Source organism: Balearica regulorum, chromosome 2 (genome assembly GCF_011004875.1).
Source record: "Balearica regulorum gibbericeps isolate bBalReg1 chromosome 2, bBalReg1.pri, whole genome shotgun sequence".
Classification (NCBI taxonomy): domain Eukaryota; kingdom Metazoa; phylum Chordata; class Aves; order Gruiformes; family Gruidae; genus Balearica; species Balearica regulorum.
Window position 1 is genome coordinate 7619409 of NC_046185.1, and position 24202 is coordinate 7643610.

General features: G+C 36.4%; 1 protein-coding gene across 6 annotated transcripts in view; it reads right to left on the bottom strand.

The window, feature by feature from the left end:
• KHDRBS3 (KH RNA binding domain containing, signal transduction associated 3) overlaps nucleotides 1-24202 on the bottom strand; it is a 96022-nt gene that overhangs the window by 16500 nt on the left and 55320 nt on the right. For 2 of the 6 annotated variants that reach the window (XR_012833683.1, XM_075743266.1), the window contains exons 6-8: nucleotides 17811-17918; nucleotides 16248-16440; nucleotides 4901-4983 (exon numbers count right to left, since the gene is read on the bottom strand). Coding sequence is in view for 3 of the 6 variants with exons in the window: in XM_075743266.1 (XP_075599381.1) it covers nucleotides 4901-4983; nucleotides 16248-16440; nucleotides 17811-17918 (384 nt within the window). In the remaining 3 variants the exon portion in view is untranslated. Of the gene's footprint in view, nucleotides 1-4900; nucleotides 4984-16247; nucleotides 16441-17810; nucleotides 17922-24202 lie in introns of all 6 variants that reach the window. The other 4 variants (XR_012833685.1, XM_075743265.1, XR_012833684.1 and 1 more) reach the window with 2 other exon arrangements.

Sequence of the window (24202 nt, forward strand, 5' to 3'; positions counted from 1 at the left end):
AACTGTAGACAAATCCAGCAATTGCCTCAAGTCTTCATCTTTCCCCTTTTATATCAGTGTTTAGCTTCAATTCTGCAACAGAGTGAAGGTGAGATCACCCTGAAGATCTAAAACAGTTTTAAAATTATAAATAAGTTATAATTATAACACAAAATTCCTATATTAATACATGAATGACTTATTCTTGCCCCTAAACAGACACAGGCATATAGTTACACAAACTACTCCATTCATAGTTGAGACTGCTGATCTCTGTTGTAGGTAAAAATAATGAAGCTAGACAAAAGTTTGTTGTTTTTTTTTCCTAGAAAAAGAAGTATCCAGTTTTGAATGCTAGCAGACAAGCCTAAAGTTATTTGAAATTTCTGAGTGCCATGAAGCAGACAGATGGGGTTCTCCACTTTTTTTTTATACTACAGTAACTGTGTTAGCCATCCTCTCTTGATAGTAAACTTAAAAGCACACAGTAAGCCTTTAATGCTGTTGGAGAGGTAACAAACTCAGCCCCTTTTCTCAGCAACCTTGTCACATAATCTGAATTTTAGTAACAAACCTCGTTCTCTGGCATGTTAACTCTCCGCAGCATCTGTCACTGCTATGAATGGTTGATCATAAGTACCTCTGTAGTCATCTCAATGCTATTAAGCAGATGGCAGCGCTAAATCCGAATGATGTAGTACATCTCCCTGGTGGACTTTGTTTCCATACACTACCATTATTATACAATTCCTCGGTGATAAATCTTATGTATTCTAGAGAACATTGAACAGTGAACTGACAGCGCCGATTGATTTATTAGCATCCATTTCCCTCTGCCCTGTTATTGTCTTCACAAACACTTGTGCAGATCATGTATGGAGCCACTAAGTGACAAAAGCACTTCTGCTCAATTTGAAACATATTTCAGAGATTAAAATAAATAGAATTTTTCTTTATGCTGAAAATGTTTAAAATTATGTACAAATTTAAATGAAGATCCAACTAAATGCTCCTGCTTTCTCCACAATATTATTCTCCATATCTTCATAAAAAAATTGGTCTAAAATTAACATCAGGCCATTAAAACATCCATTACTTTCTGCAATAAAACCAAGTAACAGATTACAGTTCTGGACAGATTTGGGGAAGTCCTTTAATAGTCAGCTAGGTTGTGTAAGTAAACATGCATACGCACTAGTGCAGAGAGCTGACAAATCTACTTATGTCTGACAAAATACCAGTGCCAGCAGTCACACAAGTGTGGTGCTTCACCCTTGTTTTTAGCATGCAACTGCACATTAAATTACTACATACCTATCTAGAAGAAATTTTATGATGGAATTACTGACTGCATCATGTGAAATCTGCCCTGCGTGACACAGTAATGTTCAACCTAGTCTTGCTGCTCTCCTTAGCTAGGCATTGAGTATCAACCATAAATGATCATAGCTTTTCACAGTGTTCATTATGGTCTATTAAGGTAAAACTGTCTCAAGTTGCTTTAAGTATTTGCCAGCTTTTGATTTTCAGAAATTGGGAAATATTTTGTTAAATTAATTTTAAATTGCTTTTGTTTTTTATAACAATACTGAGCAGCCCAGTTGATTACCCATCCGAGTTTATACTGGTAAAAATATCATCTAGCAATCCTCCGCAAAAAAAACCAAAACATATAATTTAGTCAAATCTCTTCTAACAATCAGTTAAGATATCTAGTCAAGCTCAGTACAGCTCCAAGGGATAATTAAGTCTTTTTGTCTATAAAAAAATAATTGTTAAAAGACATCTAAAGCACTATTTGGGGCTTTGTTCCACAAACAACTATGGATAAGAAAATATTTTAAAGGAAAACTATTTTTTATAGGAGTACAGAGCATTAAGATAGATGAGAACTTGGAGAAAACTCTGACATTTCTCTCCCTATTAATGCTGTTACAGGTTTTAACTAAAGATTCAGATAGCCAGGCACGGATACAGTCTCACACAACATCAAATAAAATGCCATTAAACTTTTAAAGACACACAATTTGGTAGCAGCAAGCAGTTAGGTTATGGAAAGGAAAAATTGTTTGCAGAGGCATGCAAAATCTCGACTACCTCAAAGCACAGAGAAATATACAGTATGCTGTTCTTCGTATCTGAATGTATCACCCATCCTAGGCCATCTCAGATGGGGCAATTCTGGGAAATACACTAGAAACATCAAAATTAAGAACAATAAAGGCGAGTCATGCTCTGTTGTACTGAATGGTCAAATTTGGAGAATTTCCATCTTTAACAGAAGAATCACTAAAATAAGCAAAAACTTTAAAACCAAAATGAGTATTTCAGCTACCTCTGCTCTATCCCACAAGTACACTGTACACGCAGTGTACCCGTGTGAACATTACCCAGGTCTCATGAGGAAGAGGGTTCATGTACTAAAAAGCTACTGCAAATAATTTAAGGAGCAAACTCATCTTTTCAGTTTACTACCTATTTTTCAAATTTCTTCTTTCATACACAATATCATTAATATCACAATCTTCTAGAGAAATTAATATCAGAAGACATACTAGAAATAATATTGCATTTTGAGACCACTACTTTCAACTTACAAAAGGAAAGAGGAAAAGTAATTTACACATGCTAGTCATCAAATGATGCATTTTAAACACGTGAATGCCCTCTATGCACAAATGTATTTTCTTTCCATGCTTTACGAGGGTAAAATATCAAAAATGATATAAGGCTGAACTATGAAAACAATACACTTTTCCCTAATTTCCTTCACAGTAAAGACATTGTAATGCATCTAAATATGCTAAGTATCACTTAGTGGTTACAAAATGACATTTTGCAATATGGGCTACTATTTGATATTCAGATTAAAGATAGGAATGCTGTTCTAGGTAGCTCAGATGGCTGTTTATAGTTATTACTTTTTGCCTGCCAATACAATCCTAAAAATCTTTTTGCCAAGCCAGAAAAATATGCCAGAAAATGAGTGTCGATACCCCGTGAGAAACATACAAGTGAATCATTTCTTGTTTTCTTCTACCATGCAGCACTTAATAAAATTAGGAAGAAGAATGAAGCAATCATTCAGAAGATAATGAACTCAACAAAATCTAACAGTCTATGTATCATGAAACTACAGGTAAAATACAAAGCAGAGCAATCATTTTATGAAGTATCTCCTTCCAGACTGCAGTAAGGATATGCACATATCTAAGAATATTATACATATTCTTCTGTATTAGTCCATTTCTTGGGAGATTTGCTTTTTGCTAATTTTAGTTCAAAGGAAAATATCTTACGGAAAATGTTCTTAACATGGAGAAAATCAAGTCCAAGTAATGTTTAGTTTTGGCTCAGGCAAATGACTTTGTAATGAAGTCCAAATGTTTGTGTGCAATAAACTCATTTACCAACACTAGAAGCAGTAAAACAACAGAATTACCAACATAAAAGTTGAGGACTATTTTGGTAATTTTCTTTTTTTAAAAAAAACACATTACCAGCAGCTGCTCTCTAAAATGTAACATCCTACAGAGCCTCATATTTTGAAGGTCCTACACCGCTGGTTTCTTGAGTCATATCTTTATCAATTTTCAGTAGCTTACAAGACTCTGTAGGAGCCAAGTATCAAAGGTATTTTCATTTTGTTAGTTCTCAACAATAACAATACTTGAACTTTCCACCAAGCTTTTTCACACTGACTAAATTTTGGGCACAGGAAAATATTCATTCATATAACAATATTTAAGTTGGGGGTGTCAACACTACAGCAAAGCAGATGTCAGGTGTACACAGCTTTGTTCTCAACTTTGCTGTGAACAGTTCTTTACTCTTTCAGATAAGGCTACATTGTAAAATAGTTAAATATTTAGCAGAAGGTAGTCTAATCAGTATCTATCAACATCAAAATATCCACCAATTTCCTACTGTCATCATCTTCCCAGAGGGCAAGGTTTAAGCTCTAATCACCTCAAATAGCCAAAGTGATAATGTAGAACTAGAGCATTTAATTTTATTTTACCATTTCCTCAACATTCTTCTTTCAACCATTGGAAGCTTATTGCCATAAAAGTTTCAAAAAATTCTGTGACATTACAAAATCTACCACTGATCAAGCTATGAACTCTTGGTCTAAAAGAGAATAAATTACAGATTAGTAAAACGTGCACAGAATTCCCCTTTCCAGACATGCACATTAGAAGTGCCTAATAGTGAGGACGACCAGCGAAGCTGCCAGATAATGTCATGTGATATTTGCCATTAAGTCCAAACTACCACCTTATACAATTAATTAGTACTTCATAGCATTTTTCCCATCAAGACACATTAGTATTCCTCGTAAGTCACCAAGTTTTCAAATAGCAGCTCCTTTGAAGAAAGCAAAATTTTAAGAAAATAAATCACGAGTTGTTAAAAATACTGTTGGGAATGAAGTGGGGAAGGAACACAAATGGCAAGAGATTAAACTATGTCAAAGACAATTCCACAAAGGAATGAAAACAAACTGAAGGCTGTACTTTTTTTACAGCGAAATAAAGGTAAGATACTGGAATATAACCATGTTTTAGTAAGAAAATGCAATCAACTCCACATTTCAGATGATTTAATACCTTTTATAAAGTTCCCCCCCCCAAAAAAAAAAAATAAACTGAATTAAGTTTTCCTGAACTTTTGAAAGCTTTCCGATTTATGATTTGGCATCACTAAAACTCTTCAAGTTCTCATTTCTGTTTCTTTTCAACCATTCAGTAACCTGACTTTTATACCTATGTGATACTAGAGACAAATAACACTGGGGGTTATTTCTTATAAGCCTTTTATAAGATTTTTGCTGTTTAAGATGAAATTGAAAAACTCTTTAAGTATAACTTTCCAACTGCAGAATATTTCAAATGTAGTTACAGCAGATCTGGAAACTTACCTTTGTGCTTGAGTGCTATAGCTGTTATCATAGGAATCATAGCTTTGTTCATCATAAGCAGTTCCATAACCATCATCGTACTCCTGAAGTAATATAAGAGAAAGGTACCATTAACCATAAGCACACTTCAGAAACAAGGCAGTAACCTACTTCTAAAGATGAAAGACAACACTCTCCTGAAATGCATACATTACATACGTGCACCATGAAATGGCAAAATCTTAACGGTATTAGAGACTACTTCCATTTAGGAAGACTAAGACTATAATTATTTTAAAAGGTATTTTGAACTATTGGCAATGTGCTTCAAAGATCTTTTTTAGTTAACACTGGCTCGTGCAGAGACAGCACAAATGCTTCATGTCTCTGTACTTGAATTTGAGTAAGCTACTGATCTTCAAGAAAGATCTGGGAAATACCTCAGGAATCAAAACATCGGAATAAATATTGTGCAACTGACTTAGGTAGTTGACTTATTTCTGGACAATAAACTCAACATTTTACATAGACTATGGATGGGAAAAATCCCCTAGAGATACGACTAGTAAAAATGATGGGTTTACTACTCTGAATGCCCTCTGTATACTCTTCAACTTGTGGGAGTTTAGCATCCATTAAGAAACTAAGAGTAAGGATTTCTTACTCCTCTCACATTATCCACACTATTTAAATATACACTGTAGTAACACTCTTCCCAAAATAGCACTGGATTTAAATACCAAGCTGAACAAACCACTAACTCCAGCTACAAGCCATACAGAAGTTTAAGATAAAAGGTGACGGTGATGCTGTGTTTTCCCTGAGAAGGATGAACTATCGAAATCTAAAGTAGTCACTAATTTATTAATTCATCCAATAATAAACCTGAGCTAGACACATGAAAAGTAGAAACAGTACTGCCTTTGTACTAATTCCCAGGAAATCCTAATATCCTAATCCTATCCAAATATGTCACAGACCTCAGTGGATATTTAGGGGTATCTTGTGCAGTTCTGCCAGATGAGAATGACCAAATGAGAGGACACTTTGAAGATACAGGGACCCAGAGAAATGAAAATCAGGCATCTTATTCAGAAAACACCATATATAAGTGTATCAAACCCTGGCCATATGAAGGATAAATCCTCATGAAAGAACAAAGTCTTGCCCAGGAAAAGGAATCTTTCAGTGATGACAGACAACAAAACCAACTAGCAGTAGTAACTAGGTAGGGATGACAAATGATGGATTGTCCAAATCTAGTAGGAAACATCTCCAGTGATTGAAATCTGACAGCTGTCTAGACATCACAAGGAAAGTTTTCTATAGCAGAAGCCAATGACAGCCTCAAAACAACTGATAGGAAGCTACATTTGCTAAGAGTTTTTAGCACTTTTCCAGTCATCTGAAATCACTTACATGGAAAACCAGACAATCTGCACATTAATACTGCTTCACCACTGCTCAATCAGTGAACACGATTGTTTCCCAGCAGTGATTAATAGGAGGGTACCTATGAATAATTGCAGGCACAAATGAGTGACAGCCTATTCATAGGTCTGGAAGAAGAAATGAAGATTTTTCCAATTGTCTGCTGCAAAGAGATCCATGGATGAATAGTCCTACATGAAGAGGAAATGCATTGTTTTCTCTTTCAGTAATTCACTGTCCTGAAACTAAAAATTAAAATAGAGTCTTCGCATCTTCTTTGCCCATCTGATATGGATATGGATTTTTCTTGATAAACCACGCTAAACCCACAAAACCATTGCCTCCTGGCTGTTCTTACGAACAAGCATTTTATTACTTATTGATGCAACACACAGACATCTGTTAACAATACAGACATTGATCAATAGCAGAAGCTGTCCAAGCCAACTTATTTGCTCTGTTCCAGAATATTTACATGACATTTGGTCTCCTCTCATAGAATTTCCCAACTGTGAACCAGCCATCCCTAAGCGGGACTACCAAACTTCAAACCATGCATGCCCAGCAGTGACAGCAAATGAAAGCAGAGGACGGAAATTAACCTTTTTACACATTAGGAAAGCTTTGCCACTAAGGAACCACTGGAGATTTCTTAAGCAATCAGTCCTATTCTTCACATCTATGTTAACTGTTTTACTAAAAATTGACCATGAAAGAGAAGAGGAAGACAGACGACTCTGAAGTTATGGTGCATCTATGACTTTGTACAAAGCAACAAAGTAAATTTGAAATAAGAGCCTTATGTTAACAAGATGTCCAACAGAAGAAAAAAATTTCAGGGAGGTCCATGCTGTATCAGATTTAAGTGTTTCTAATATTAGCATTTCTCTTCCAGAGAAACTTTGCCCAGAACTCATTACTGTTCACCATTTTGTATGTTAATAGACTACTGCAGAAATCAAGCCCTGCATCATTGTATTGTTGAAGGTGGTTCTTAAGCTTTGAATGGAAAGATATCTGGTTCGTAGTTTACGTGGGACTCCTATCACTTAGCATTAAAAAGATCAACCTGTGCTCTTGTAATTACTATAATCTTTTTAAGTAGATCAATTCTTCCCTTTTATTGTTGTATTTACATTTATAAAAAAAAATTTACATTAACCCCAAGATAAACTTCATGTGTAACATGCTAGAAAAATAAAATAGGCTTACAGAGCTGCTCAATAGCTTGCTCTCTTAAGTGAGGAGAGATTCAAATTCCAAAATATTTGTTTTCTGTGCACTATTCCCTTGAAGTAGCAATTAGGCAGGGGCAGCTGAAGTATGTTTCAGAGCCTTCCCTGAATTAGCTCTGACACAGAATTTTCTTAGTCATACAGTATTTGAAAGTTTCCTCCTTCAGGAGGTTACAAATAAGGTTGGCCAAGGCAGAATGTTTTACATTTTAGATTAAATTCACACTACTTGAGTATTTTCTTTCTGAAACACAGACCTCTTGTGGCTTCAATAAATGTTTTCTTTAGCTTCTAGTATCTAGGTGAAACTCCTTGGCCATCTGGCATGTTTCAGTACTATAAAATATCATGCTAACTTAAAATAACTATCATTTTTACACATATATAATGAAAATGGACAGGATAGAACTTAAATATACACAGATATCCTGTATTAAAGTACATCAGATTCACTGACCAGCATTGCTATACAGATTTCTTTCTGTATAATACAGGAAGAATTACATTTTCATAAGAGTATTTTAATTGCATTTTTCCTCCTGATTTTTCAGCATGTTTCAGGTATTTATAAAAGCATTCATTTCTGTATTTAAAGTCATTATTCACATGGATGACAGCATTTACATTCATTCTACCTATCAAATGCAGTACAATGGAGGGGATTACAAAAGTGTATAAATGGCTCTTCCTAAAGGTACTCAGTAATCTTAAAATCATAGAATGGTTTGGGTTGGAAGGGACCTGAAAGATCATCTAGTTCCAACCCTCTGCCATGGGCACGGACACCCTCCACTAGACCAGGTTGCCCAAAGCCCCATCCAGCCTGGCCTTGAACACTTCCAGGGATGGGGCATCCACAGCTTCTCTGGGCAACCTGTTCCAGTGCCTCACCACCCTCACAAGTAAAGAATTTCTTTCTAACATCTAATCTAAATCAACCCTCCTTCAGCTTAAACCCCTTGTCCTGTCACTATACTCCCTGATGAACAGTCCCTCTCCAGCTTTCCTGTAGGCCCCTTCAGGTACTGGAAGGCTGCTATAAGGTGTCTCCAGAGTCTTCTCTTCTCCAGGCTGAACAAGCCCAACTCTCAGCCTGTCTTCATAATCCAAACCAGTTTACTGGTGAAGCCACACTTCTTCCACTCCAAAAAAAAGCCCAAACAAGATCCTGTTTTTACCCCATGAATGGGAGCATTTTGTTTGTTGTTACTCTACTTTTCAGGATAACCTAGAAAAATAACTCATCACATTAGGTCTGAGCAAAAGACAACTAGTATGCTGCAAACATTGTGCTTACAACAAAAACATAGGAGAAAAATGAGCTGAAAATGCTAAAGTCCTCTTAAACTACAGGTATTTTCCACACAGCATTTGAAATACCAACAAAGAAGGTATCAAGAGCAATTCTCCTGCCTTCTGTTAATTTCAGTCTTAAGAATCTTTCCCAAGTAACAGAACAGCTAGAATTACCAGACAGATCTTCTCAAAAGAATATGAAATTACTCTATAAAAATCTCAAACCTGATTAATAACTCCTTTATTAAGCCAGAATCACATTACATTTCCTCTTGGAGAGCTGTGGCCTGCAGTTGTCTCAACAACAGTGCCCACAGTTGATATAAATCCAAAAAGCAGCACCGCTAACAGTAATTGTTCAGTGCAAAGTGCAGAAATTTTTCATGAACAGAACCAAAGGCAATGTGTAAATATGCACTCTTCAAATATATTAAATAGTAAGTTACTATCACAGGTCAAAAGATGATAAAAGCAATGAAAACAATCTTTGCCAAAACCTCTGCACTACCCAAAACATTATAAATCATGCTAAGGCTTGCTCATCAGTGTTTCTTTCTAATTATTAAGTACTCTAAACATACCCTTGTTTGTGGGGAATAGGAAATGGTGGCTTTAAATTATAATCTGCTGGCAGTGACAATGACAGACTAGAGTTTGGGTCCTCTTTAGGGAAAATTAACAACATTTCGAATCAAAGACGACAGAGAAACAGGAAGAAAGAAGAGGGTAAAAAGTTCATTTTAACAAAAAGGCTATTTGCACTGCTGGAAAAAAATCATGAATTCAGTAAGAAATCAATTTTCCAGCACTCCCCAAGTAAGGAAATCCATCCAAGGGAAAAAATTAAGGCTGTTATCACTATAACTAAAAGGTGGTGGTTTCTTTTCCTCATCATTCTCTGAAATTAATATTCACACCAGTACTTTAGCACAGAATACTGGAGGAATGTCTTCCTTTTAGATAGAAACTATCCCATTCAAAAAAAATTGTTTGCACAGAGATTAACTTGAAGTAGAAAACGTGAGACAACATCAGTGCAATGCAATGAAGAATTTTTGGCAAATTAGAATTGTAAAGGGAAGGAACAGCCATTTTCTTACATGGAAATAACATCTCCCCATCATTTAATCAACAGGGAATATGGGGCAATCAAATCGAATATGGGTAGCTGCTACCATCTAAAGACTGAGTGATAACATTAAGGACATTAGCAGCCAACACGCACAGACTGTAAGCTCTTATTTCGTATATTTTAATCTGTTTTCATCTAGGAGTCTAGTGCATATTTAACCAGAACAAATGAGGTATTCCTGGAATGAGATGTACTAGTCAATTGTTTTTCATGCCCTCCCCCCCCCCCTCCCAAAAAAAAAAAAAGAGTTCCTAATGAATACAGGCAGTAACTTTTAAACTAAATTACTATGAGGCCAAAACAATTCTCATTTTCTATATACAACAGCAGGGAGCAGTGTCAGAATCAAGAGGACAACTCATGCTCAATAATATCGAGTAAGAAAATGGTCAACTTAAATGAGCAGCTTAACTAAAATACTTAAAGAAAATATTTTATATGCACATTATAGGTGAACTTTCAACTTTGAGACAGGCAGGTGGAAAAGCTTTTCAGCCTTTCCTCCAAAACATTCCACTCTTTCCATAGCTAAAGTCACCTGAGTTCCTGAGAAAATAAAGAGTTTTCCATTCTCTACCTGATCCCCAAAACCCCAGAGGAGGTACATGTAAAAGATTAAAAATGAAACAAAACAACTGAAGGACTTAAATTTAAAACATTTTTAAATTTACTTCTTGGTTGTCCTATTCAGCATGAAAAAGAACACTAATTGGCAAAAAGAGACAAGAAATAACAGCTTCATGTTACAAACATGCTTTCCAAAAGTCTTACCTGACTTCACCCTCACTTTAAGAATAGTCTTAACACTTCTGAGAAGCCAGAACTCAGTAAATAAATTTCTTAAAATGAGGCATAATACCCAAGTGGAAACCATGACATTACCCACAGATGGGAAAAGACAGAACGAACAAAAAAACATTTTTCTTATTCTTAGAGAATGAAGCTACAAGTCCTTTTCCAAGAATCCAAACAAAAAGCTTCACATTCAAAACAACTAAACAAATAAAAATTAATGTTGAAATTAAATGTTGCATGTTATTAGAAAACTATTAATATTCAGATGACCAAAGGAACTTAAAACATGGTGCAACTCTTGCAAAATGACACTAAGATTATACTTGAACTCTATTCAGGGAGAATTTAAAAACTTAAGTCTTATGTAATATGACTAGTCCTTACTTTGCCCAATATTTTGCCACCTCAACTCCAAGAAGCATTTGTCTGTAAATAAAAAGCTTAGGTTTTTTGATACAGTACACAATTTTTTTGCTCTTTTCCTACAGATATTTCTTCAACTATGAAGAGTGAGAAAATGAATGTTAATGAGAAAAAGTCTGCTTTGAGAATAGTTCACCATGCAAAATCAACTTTGTATTAAGAGCTCCAAGAAATTGCTTCCATATTAATCCTAATTTTCATTTTTTAAAAGTCTAAACTAAATCTGATCTCAGTGAGGAGATAGGGAATTCAAGCTCAATGCTGGAGATCAAAACAGAAAATTTGCACTAGCTTTCTAGGGCACTGCACTAAATAATAGGCTATAGGTTATTCAGCTGAATGGGCTCTCATCAGTAAATTAGTAAGACACTGCATTCATTCTTTTCACTAATGGCTGTATACATGCATATTTTATAATAATCACTGGATCATGAAATGGATTTTGTTCTTAGCCATGCAGCCAAGTGTCACTTGAGAACAAACTTCCCTTAAATCTTCCCACAAATTTGTAAGGATCTCTTGGAAAATCAAAAGGAGAGAAACCACTGCTCCTGACACTGTGTATGCTAGGACAGCAAGTATCCTGGTGGTCAGCACACCATCTCCAGAGAGAACCAAGGGAATATGAATACCTGCAACAGGAGTTTGAACCAAGGGCCTTCCTCTACTGAAGAAACACTAAGCTTTAAATTAAGAGACATACCATGACACCTTCTGCTCATGGTTTGGGTAGGATCTTGTTAGCCAGCATGCTACGTAATGTCTTTTGATCTTCCCCATTTCTCACGGGAAACAGTATGAGCATAGTGTCATACCAAGGTAGTATCTACATGTATCTTCTAGTATACATAGTGTGAGTACAGTCTCATAGCACAGACTTTGTATGAGTATTACAAGCTTAAATCTGAATTTAGTCTAAGCACTGCTTTTTCCACCAGTAAAAGCAATGTATTTCTGGAAATATGCAGAAATGTATGCTTCAGGAACTATAAACTTTTAAAACTTAGTAATCTCTAAGCTTTAGGATCTTCCACAATCAGGCAGTAACTAAATGTGGATTTTAAAGAGCAGATTTTGAAGTCTTATCAGCATCCCTTGTGTCCAAGTGTTCCGTGCACCTAAATAGCCTGTATCTCTATCTTTAAGTTAAAAAAAACCCTTTGCATGTAATTGGAAAAAGTTCATAATGTTCTTTTTCAAGTTACAATTTATTTAACATTAGAAAGGCTCCCTAGGTCTTTTACTGGTAGACATTCCATCTTAATTCAATTTCTTATTACAGAAAGCAATCTCATTGAAGCATTCTAATTGAAGCATTAACTGCTAGAAATTATACATGTGGTCACCGCATTAGAAAAGTCTGCTGCTGCAGTAACCCTTGTCTGAACACAAGAAAACATCAATAAAGTTGCCAGAAACAGATCTGAAGCTCTGCCACGATTTTCCCCCACGCACACTAGGGAGGAACATTTAAATCTGACTGCTCTCTGAAATAGTATTGAAGCAAGTCTTGGCCATAACTTGCTGGACTAGAGTTTTATTTTTTCAGTGCAGGCATTCCACACTGCTACAGCAACAGTGTTTAAATGCACATTTGAAGCCCAGTTATTAACGCCTAAAAAATCTGCTTATCAACTCAGATAAATCTCACTTTTCATTTAACACATTTAAGCAGCCAAAATGGTATTTGACATGGCACGATCGCAAATATATTCATACAAAGTACAGAACTGAAATACTTACAAAATATTTGCAAAATATTTACCTTTGTAAAATGAAAATACCAGCAAATAAAAATCTAAAAAGCTTCAGACACATTGCAGTGTTGCTAATTTGGAAAAAGCCTCAGAGTTTGAAGCTGGTAAGAAGAGAACAACAGGAAGAGGCAGAGAGCAGCAACTGTTAGTAGCTGAGTGAACAGTTCTGGTCTAACTTATGTTTGACTGAATATTGGCTAAGGAATGGACACTATTAAAAAGCAGTGAATTGCTAGCATACTCTTACTAATTTCCTGCTTATTGAAAATTATGGAAAAGCTAAAATCTCCAGCTAGTAATTAAATACAATTTCTATTTCTTATAATAGAATAGTTGACTAAATTGTCAACTTAAAAATACATAAAAGTTATCTATTACACACTTTGGTTCAATGAGTAGAGAAAGATTCTCATGTAATTAAGAGACTCATGTCCCTGAAACTATCTGTAAGTGCTTCAATAAATCTAGCAACCATCTAGCATGATTTCCCTTATCCAAGTATTATAAAAATAATTCTGGCCATGCTTCACCTGTCTCACTAGGTTCTCTCCTGACCTGAGCAGTTGAGGACATAAAAATGGGAGGTGTGTTAGCCTTCAGAGAAAGTTTATCACACCACACAGTTGTGAGGTTAGAACAGTGATTATAAAGCTGACTGGCCACAGAGGCCAGAATTTTTGATATTGACTAAGCTGATGCTACAGCTATTAAAAAGAATGTTCACAGAAAATAAGGACCTGTCATTTAGTGGCTTCAAAATCTTCATCATGGTACTAACAATACGGTGAGGTCTCAGGAGGAATGGGTCCTGGGGCTGAAAGATACCCAAGTCAAACAGGCAGTAGTGGAGCAGGAAAACTAGTTATATTGGACTGAGAAACTTGCAGATACTGCTGCTAGTCCAATATGTTGGATGACTTCAGCAGAGAAGGCCACACAAAGCATCCAAAGTCAGCGTCACAAACATCCCAGAAAGCTAGCAGACCTGTGTAGAGCTTTCCATACCAGGGAAGCTCGGGACAACTTCCCTACAGGCTTCAAGCACAGGACAGCAATGGTCACCTAATTTTGTTGATCTTAAGTTGGCCTCAAGGATGACAGCAAAAGTCAACAAAGGGAGTGAAGGAAAATGGAGGCTGTTCTTACTCAGTGATGGCCTCGTTTTCTGTTACAAAGCATACTTAATAGTAGTCCACAGAGGAAACGGGCAAGGACTATGTACTGCATCATCTTTGAGATATCTACAGAGTTACAGAAGGCAAGTGGTTGAAGGCTTCCATCCAGAATATAGTTTGCTTCTTCCTGAACTTGCATAGTTTCATATTATTTTAAAGGTACAACGCAGAGGCTTGTAAGCCTAACGGAACGAAAAGCTTCATGAAGCCTTGCTGACTTTGCAGTCCTCAATGGAAAGTTCTAAAGGTTGCTCTGTAATCTCTCTGGATATCCCAGTCTCCAAGGCTCTGAAACTATATGGTGCTTAAAATAACTTCTTATGATACCCAATCTCACTGATGTTCTCGTTTTATAGATGCTTCTCAGCAAACACTGATACCTTACCCTGCTCAGATATTCTGATTGGCAAACCAGCACTTAATACTAATGGCTAAACAACAAGTAGTAAGGAAAGACAGAAATACTACTACTGACTCCTATGTTACCTTAATGTGTAAAAGATACAGTTAAGGCACTTTGATAATGTATTACAAATGGGCAGGTAAAAAAATACCATCCATTAACACTTAACATACGATACACAAGTGGTTCATGTCCTAGCTAAACTTTATTAACAAAGGAGACAAAAAATATAGTAATTTTAAAATGGACCACCTAGCATTGCTTTATTAATTACAGCTTTAAATATAACTATCCCAGTTAAGATATCTTGTTTGGAAGATAAGTGATCTAGTTCTAGAGAACATTCTTTTTCTAAGTTATTTAGCACAGCACTGTGTTTCTTTCTAGTTCTATCTTCTAATTTTTCTCTCTCAGAAGTATAGCATACATCAAGATAGTGATTCAAACAGCTGTTATTTCCATGCCACTTCTACATACACAGGCTATAAACAGAAGATATATATGAATATGAAGTTACTTGAAGTTTATTTTTTACCACATCACCATGCATTCTACAGTGTATGCCCTGGAAACAGGTTGTTTAATGAGGACTAATTCCTTTGAAAGCATTGTGAAACAACCACTTATTTACAGTACCCACCTTGACTAGTCAAGTCAGGTATAGCAAAGGGATATTTAGATACATTGCTCAAGTATTAGTTCTCATAACATTAGTAAGTTACATTAATTTCTTCCAGATTGTTTAGCTAAGTTTATAAATGTTTGTACTAACGACATTAAACTTTCTCCATAAAGCTACAAGTGTTATACAGAAAATAAGGTTTCTGATCAAAAGGACAGTAGTTGAGATTTGATTTAGAGGGTTTGGGGGAGTGAAAGAAGAGAGTGATAAGGTAGGTACAAAAAAGGTTGAGAAAAGCAGAAAGCGTCTAAAGAGCAAAAACATTTTCTGGAGCTCAGGAATTCTTCCGAACAAAGTCCAGACAGATTTGGCTGTAAAGAGGGCACACTAAAAGCTTTAAGATATATAAAACGTTAAAAGCATTGTCCTTGAAAATGGTATTTTTCTATAAGACTAAATCCATTTTTATGACAATAGTCTTGATTTAATAAGCTTTTTTTTATGTCACTGCTCTGTAAGTTCAATTTAAATTAAATTTACCCTAACAATTCATAACTGTCTATAATTGTCAGTCATATACAATATAAAGTATTTGGATTTTTTTAATTTTTATTACAATAAAATCAAGATAAACATGTATGGCTTATTGAGATACATTGTACATCGTTAAAAATTTAGGATCATTTCTGAAGCATTCATAAAAATATTTTAATTGTCTGATCGCTGAACAGTTATATGACCACAAATATAGGTTCAGGAAGAAGAGTAGAATATTATTCTCAGTTTTAGTTGAGAATTAAAAATCTGACAGTGTGCTTTTTCAGATTTTTGTAAAGCAGAAACCTAACACAGTAAGTTTAAAAGGTATATAACTGTTTTACCAAATGCACTATAAATGTCTTTATGGTAGTACATACAACACGAAGCTTTATTAATATGAAACATTTCAAGTCTGAAGATGATGAGAGATGACCACATTTGCCATAGATTCTGGGTGCAAGACTTAATTAGGTACTAATTAAAGAGATTCTACGAAGTGATAGGGTCATCTTTCCAAAATTACACACTTCATGCACAGTATGGCAACAGCTTGACTTACATATTCACCATAAGTGTCCTGCGCTGGAGGTGGTGGAAGGGGCCGGTAGCCTCCAGGTGGAGGTACTCCTCTTGCTCTGGGTGCTAGAAGTCCACGGCTACGACTGACTGGTCCTCTACTGGGAGGCACTCCTCTGGGTGCTGGTGCCCCTCTCGGTACTCCTGCTGGTGGTGGAGGCACTCCCCCACGGCCCCTGTGAATATATGGATCACTTACCATTAAATACTACGCCCTTGGCCTCCCTTCCAACACCTCCCTCCCCCACATCCCGACCAGTTTGTTTTGCTACAGCCAGAGTCTCAAAGAGGTTTATAGTTTGCCGTTTTTCTGTATGCTTTAATCCAATTACACACATTACGCAGTAAATGCAGAACGATACAAACTAGACATGCGATTCAGTGATGAACTCACTAGCTTGAGCCATTCTCGCATACAGAGACACCCAAACCAATGTGCTGGAATCAGTCAGCTTCAACTAGAATTTGACTTTAGTATGTAAACTCACAATGATAGATTAACAGGTTAATTTGAAGCTGTCAGGCTATATCGTACTCAAACCCTGCACAGAGGAATCAGTTGCAACTCCCTTCTGATCCTGTGTAAGCTTCTAAATGCAATCCAAAGATCACACTGCACGTAAAAGATTGAGCAGGTCAGAAAAATTACGTTTGCTTCTGGTTCTAAAGAGATTTCCAGCCGTTGCAAGAAACATTCAGACACGTAATAAATGTGCAGGGTGATTATAGGATATAACCTGATATTCTATATGTATTTAATAACAAGAAATAACAGTATATTTGGTTTTAAAGTTCTGAAAACATGATAAAGCATTAACTTGTATTCCATTATTTTGGACACTTAACATATGGATGAAAAATGTGAAACCTAAACTGAAACTGAAAGTTTTCAAAAATATTTGATCCATTTAGAGGTGGATCCTCTCCCCCAACTCCCTATAGTAAAGGGAGAGACTTAGAGGTACAATCTGTGAGAAATTTGCATTGTTTATTCTCTTTTAAACAGGATGTCTATTAGCAATGTTTTAGACATCTCCTTTAATAAGCAGATCACCCCATGGACTATAATTGAGTTTAAATGTCTGTTCTGTAGGCATATAGACTTGTTCCAAGGAAGTCACAACCCTTATTGTATATTGTAACAAATACATAGAAGAAAACAATCACAAGCTCTACACTACATTTCTACCTATCAAGCCATCATCTAATTAATCTCAAGAGTAGTAATTGAGTGAAAATATTCTGTCTTGATGTCAGTAGAAATTTCCAACTTAAACAATATAATAAAGCAAAATCCAGATTTGGCCTTAAGATTTCCTATCCTGTTTCAAAGAAGTCATATAATTAACCTTATCAGAAAGATATAATCATTTCAGTACAAATAATTAGTAATCAAAAAACTGCATCACTAAATGAAGAACGCAAAAACATAAATACTTGATACAATCAGGATACACTTTATTAATTCTAATTACTGATCAAAACACAGTCACAAAGTATTTTAAACAAGCCTAGAGAGTAAGTGATTTAAAACTGTGCTTATTACTTGGTTTTGGCTAATCTGTAGAATGCCTCCTCAGGACAGGGTACCAGCTGCTTATTTGACTTCATTGTAGTGGGGGCAGGGGTGAGCAGTGAAGTTCCCAGACACAGCCTGCTGAAGTAATATAAAGAAATAGCAAATGTGATACTTTCCAAGTGAAGCCAAAGAAAGGGAAATGAACCTACTGGCATAGACAATAGTCAATACCAAGTGAAAAAAAAAGTCAGTAAAAAGACTCGAGAATCACTAGCCATAATCTTCATGGCATCCTTCAGACAGGGTGCAAGTGAAAGTAGCAGGAAATGGGACATGCTGAAAAACATGGAAAAACATTTGAGGGAGGGGAAAAAAGTACAGTTTTTAGAGCCAGCATAGATTTATTCTTAAGAGTAATTAGAACACCAGAACCACGTGATGAGAAGATCTTTTCTGCATTTCAGAAACAGTTAATAGGATTGGAGTGGTGATGGGTAGGAAATCTATTTCTCTGATATTAGGAGACCATTTATATGCTTTTTTAAAGCTATCGTAGGAAGAATAAACAATCTGAAATGTATAGTTCTGTATTACACCACTCAAATGGTTACTGCACCCGGCTGGACACTAGAAAGGTGCAGAAATAGGAAACCCAGTAACAGGAGAATTCAATTCCCACCATGCAGATTTGAGTCATATCAGGGTACAATGCTAAGAGCAAGTTTTTAGAAACTGTAAATTGTTATTTCATTAAGTTATCAGGGAACTAAAAAAGTTCAATTGACGTGAACAACGAACAGAACCTGAGTCAAAATTTTGAGGAACCACTTGAATAGGAACCTTTGCAAAAACAACAGATCAGTTCTGGTATTGCTTAATTTGAAAAAAGGCAGCGATATAAATTATGTTTAAAAAGATTTAAAATAATAAAATGCATATATACAATATGGGAAAACATTTAGAGAAATCCCATGGGAAGTCAGAGCAAATATGCAACAATTATTAAAAAAAGCTTGAGAAAGGGCAAAAGGAGCTCAGTAAGGCTAGAACAGTAGGGATAAGGAGAGGTATTAAAAGAGGTATCACTTGAAAAGCTGAACCCATCTCTAACCTCAAAGGACAAATGCTAATGAAACAAATTAGCAATCAGACAAGCAAGTTAGAGATAATTTAATGAATTTGTAAAAAGCCTAAAAAAAAAGAGAATCCTTCAAACATTCTGGAATCAGGAAACATGCCAGATTGAGGCCAAATCATCAGTGAAGAACAGTAAGATATGTGTTTATAAATGTATGCATACATTAAGTTTGGCTACAGAATCAAGAAAGACTGGACAAGGTTCTCATGGTAGATCCTTTCCTTATGGGAAATGTATTGGACTGTACTACCAACTATCTTAGAGACAAATTTCAGAACAAAAGGAGCAAACAAAAGTAATTGCACTATCTTTCTATAAACAATAACAGGAATTCAGATGCCCAGCTCTAAGCTGTAGCTGAATCCCAACCTGAATATTAATTAAAGGAAAATAACAGAAAACATTCAAAGCAGCAAATTATAACAGGGGACACTTGGGAGTTAATACACACATATAAATTTATATATCCTAACACTATACAAAGTAATAGATTCTGCACTATCACTACCCATAGAACATCTACAATTAAGATTGGCCCAGTGGTCAGGATAGTAAAAAACAATTTTAGAAAATAAAAAAGAGAACATAGAAAACTTTGTTACCTGACTGTGTACTCACAGTCTGGATTCCTAATTTGGAAGGAACATAAAGAAGTGGAAGTGCAAACTATGTCAAAGATCACCAACAGTATAGAACAGCTAAGGAACAATTGAGTAAATTAAGGCACTTCATACTACAAAGGACAACTGAGGCTTATATGATAGAATCCAATGGAAACAAAGGAATGGAAAAGGCTGAGGAGTGACCTCATGCCAATCTACAACTTCCTCAAGGGAGGGGCAGTGGAGGGGGAGATGCTGCTCTCCTCTCTCTGGTGACCAGTGATAGGACACAAGGAAATGGAATGAAGCTGCATCAGGGGAAGTTCAGACTGGACATTAGGAAAAGGTTCTTCACTGAGACAGTAGTCAGTCACTGGAACAGGCTCCCCAGGGAAGTGGTCATGGCACCAAGCCTGTCAGTACAAGGAGCATCTGGACAATGCTCTTAGTCATACAGTTTAGTTTTCGGTAGTCCTGCAAGGAGCAGGGAGTTGGACTCAGTGATCCTTATGGGTCCCTTCCAACTTGAGATATTCTGCAGTACAGAAGGAATTACTCAGCAGTCATTTCCAGTCTAAGAATCAGAGGATATAAACACAGAGAGATAGAATATTAAACCAGATTGCCTTAAGGCTTGAGCCACTATGACTGCTCCTATGAAATGCAATCACTGAATGACAAAATAGTTGAGATTCGAAGGGACTGCTGAAGGTCATCTGATCCAGCCTCTTGCTCCAGCAGGGCCACCTAGAACCAGTTGCCCAGGACCACGTCCAGGTGGGTTTTGAATGCCTCCAAGGATGAAGGCTCCACAACCTCTCTGGGCAATGTGTGCCAGTGTCCTGTCACTGGGCACCACTGAAGAAAGCCTTCTATTCTCTAGACTGAACAGTCCCAGCTCTCAGGCTTTCCTCACAGGACAGATGCTCCATGCGCTTCACCTTTGTGGCCTTTTGCTGAACTCTCTGCAGTAGACACCCATGTCTCATACTGGGGAGCCCAGAAATGGATACAGCACTCCAGGTGGTCTCACCAGTGATGAGTAGAGGGGAAAGATCACCTCCTTCAGGATCACCACCTGCAAGCAACACTAATGCAGCCCAGGATACCATTAGCTGCCTTTGCAGCAAGCACATATCACTGGGTCACATTCAACTCGATGTCCACTCAGGTCCTTTTCTGCCAAGCTGTTTCCCAGCTAGGTGGCCTCCAGCATATACTGGTGCATGGGGTTATTCTTCCCCAGGTGCAGGACTTTACACCTCCCCTTGTTAGCCTTCACAGGGTTCCTGTCAGGCCATTTCTCCAGCATTTCAATGTCCCTCTGGACAGCAGCATGACCCCCTGGCATATCACCCACTAGTCCCAGTTCAGTGTCACCTGCAAACTTGCTGAGGGTACACTGCTCCATGATCCAGATCATTAATGCAGTTAAATAGGACTGGACCCAGTATTGACCCCTGGGGTACACTGCTCATTACTGGGCTCCAGCTGGACTTTGTACCACTGATCACCACCCTCCAGGCCCAGTCATTTTTTAATTTTAGCATTCGTAGTTCCATACATCTGCTGACTTTAACCACTCAATAAACAGATCTAACAAGTTTTGTTACTGGATGTTGATATATTTTCTTCCTTTGAGCACAGCCAACTACATGATACTATGACACTGCAAATACACAAGTACTGAGGCATCACAGGAGACACTAGATGTTTGGTTTTGGTTTTGCTACATCTGTAAGAAACTCTACTCTTCTGAATCTTACATCAATACGCTATCCACAATCTCAGATTTCTCTGGATGAGAGAAGCCTACTCCTTAAGTACCTACTAACTGTATTTTCTACTAAACAGACTGTAGTAGCTAAATACAGTACTCATACTCAGTAAATCCTAGCTTCTAGCCAGGTGCTATTATTGTCACCTCCAGACATACTTTAGCAACAAAGTGATCACCTATGTACTTGAGACCATTGAGTCCTGCTCTCAAAGAAACATTTTACTGCCCTAAACCAGATTATGGCCATGAGAATTTTAACATATTTCTGTTTCACCTTTATCACTTTGGTTTTGATTTTCCTGAATTTATTAATCTGGCAGTGGTGAATCCAATAAAGGAAGTTAACCCTTCCCCATTAAATGCACAGGTAATTTGGTGGTTAAGAATAATTTTACTCCCAAAGCTGGGTAATTAACTTGTACGCTCTTTTTCAATCTGGTTACACCATGGACTGGACTAAATAAAAAGCAAATACCAGCAACTCTTTTAGTATCTTTTGCTTTTCTACACTGAACAGTACCAGAATAGTGAGAGGAAATAATCTAACTCATATGTCACAGCACCCCTTGAAGACAGCACCATGAAAACTATTTTTGTTGGAACCTGACTCTTTCCCCTCAACATTATTATACTTGCAATTCTGTATGAGAGAAAAAAGAATATTAAGTCAAGCATTTAATTTCTATAAAGCTATCACATACATTAGAAAATGGGAGAACAAGCTTTTCACAAAAGCATTAGAATGTGCTAGTGTGATTTGTAAATACTGTAGTAATTATAGAAGATAATTTTAATGTATAAAAAACTGAAAAGTACTGTACTTTGTACAGTCAAAATATTACTTAAGCACTGCATTTTGTAAGTTATAAACGTCTCTCACTGTTTGAATAGTTTAATTCATGGAAAAACATTTAAAGAAAATCTAATGCCACTTAGAATCACATTATACTACATCAGTAGTCATTTGTGAATGTTTAGAAGTAATTCACAGGTATTAATCATTGATTGCCACTAAAACAGTATTTTACCAACTGATACAACTTAAATACATCCATAGAAAACTACTAAAATACTTCCTCTTTGGCCTTTATTAGCAATAATTTTTGACATTTCTACTTTATTATAGTTCCATAGTGTTTCTAGGATTTGTTTCCAGCAAATTAAGTTATTGCCCTTGCCCACAGCAGGCATAGCATCTAGCTGGTACTCCCTTCCAGCTTCCCTCAGTAATAGCTCCACTTTATCTTTTCATTTACCACATTCTTCTCTCTAGTATTATACTGAATTTTGAGTTTCACCTTTCACTGGATGACTGAATTAGTAAAATTACTCTGATTGTGTAATCATAACTATAGTTAATTCACAGATTTCCTTTTGTTTTAGTGAAAGAACAAAAACCGAATGAGTTTGTGATACGAAGTTCCTTTTCAGTATGTCTCCTCCAGAATGGGAAGTAATTGTAAGAATAGCTTTACAATAAAAATACTTGTGAAATTTAAGACCAGTTCCCTAACACATATTGTTCAATAAGGAAACATTTGGAATTCTTTAATTTTAGCATTCATCTGCAGAGATATAGACTGCTCAATAAATGGATCTAACAAATTTTGTTATCAGCTGTTGATATATTTTCTTCCTTTGACTACAAGCAACTACACTCAGTAAATAATTTTGTTCAGGTTTTGTATTAAACATCTGAAACAGACCTGTTATTTTAAAGTGTCAGCACCAAAATATTGGACACCGATATCCAGATACCACTCACAGAGCTAGGATTCCTGCTTTTTCATCTTTAAGTGAGCTTTGCCATTGAAGTTAGTCTTACACAAGTTTTTTTTCCATTTTATTTGTAAACAATATGTATGTTCATGTTTCAATTTTGTGGAAAATGGGAGACATCACAAGACTAAAGAAACAAAACACACTGAATATACCTGCCTCTGTCCTGGATCCTGAACTGCTTTGCCAATTGTTTTTTTTTTTTCTACTACAGAATCTTTTACAGTACACTACCTATGTGTTCTCAAAAAAGTTATTCTTCAAAAAAGAAACCAGTTGATTCCACACCTATAACAGGAGAACAACTGGAAGTTGTGAATATATTGCAGCAGTAATCCACATCACTTCAATGCTTCTGACATAAGACAGTAAATTCTAACCTACAACTTCTGTAACAGTCTTATTTTCCCCCAGAGTGACAGTCATTCAACCATTAGGATCCCAGCTATGCATATACAGGAATATGAATAAAAAGAATAAATGGGAAAAGTAAAAAGCCCAGTTTCATGCACATATAAACCAGAAATTCACTATTTCTTTAATTAGACTATTCCTATATGTTGACTTTGAAAAATTATTTTCCTCCTCTCATCTTGGTGAAACCAAAATATCTGCTTTCAAATGCACTTCCTCTCAATCTGGAGAGTGAACCCAGTGAGCTCTCCCTTATTGTGACCTTCCATACTTAAGGAGAAGCTGCTTGTAAGAAAAAGTTTTTACCAGGGCCAGTAGTCACAAGGGGCAACAGATCTGAACTGAAAGCAGGCAGATTTAGATTAGATATTAGGAAGAAGTTCTTCACCATGAGGGTGGTGAGGCACTGGAACAGGTCCCCCAGAGAAGCTGTGGATTCCCCCTCCTTGGAAGTGTTCAAGCCCAGGCTGGATGGGGCTTTGGGCAACCTGGTCTAGTGGAGGGTGTCCCTGCCCATGGCAGGGGGCTTGGAACTAGATGATCTGATAATCCTTAAGGTGTCTTCCAAACTGAATCATTCTATGAGTGTGATTTTGAGTTATAAACAACATGAATTGGTCCCCCCAACCCCAAGGTAGCAAAGAAGATTTATCCATATTCTTAGACTTACTGTATCATCTTCTAGAATTTCACTTATTCAATATAT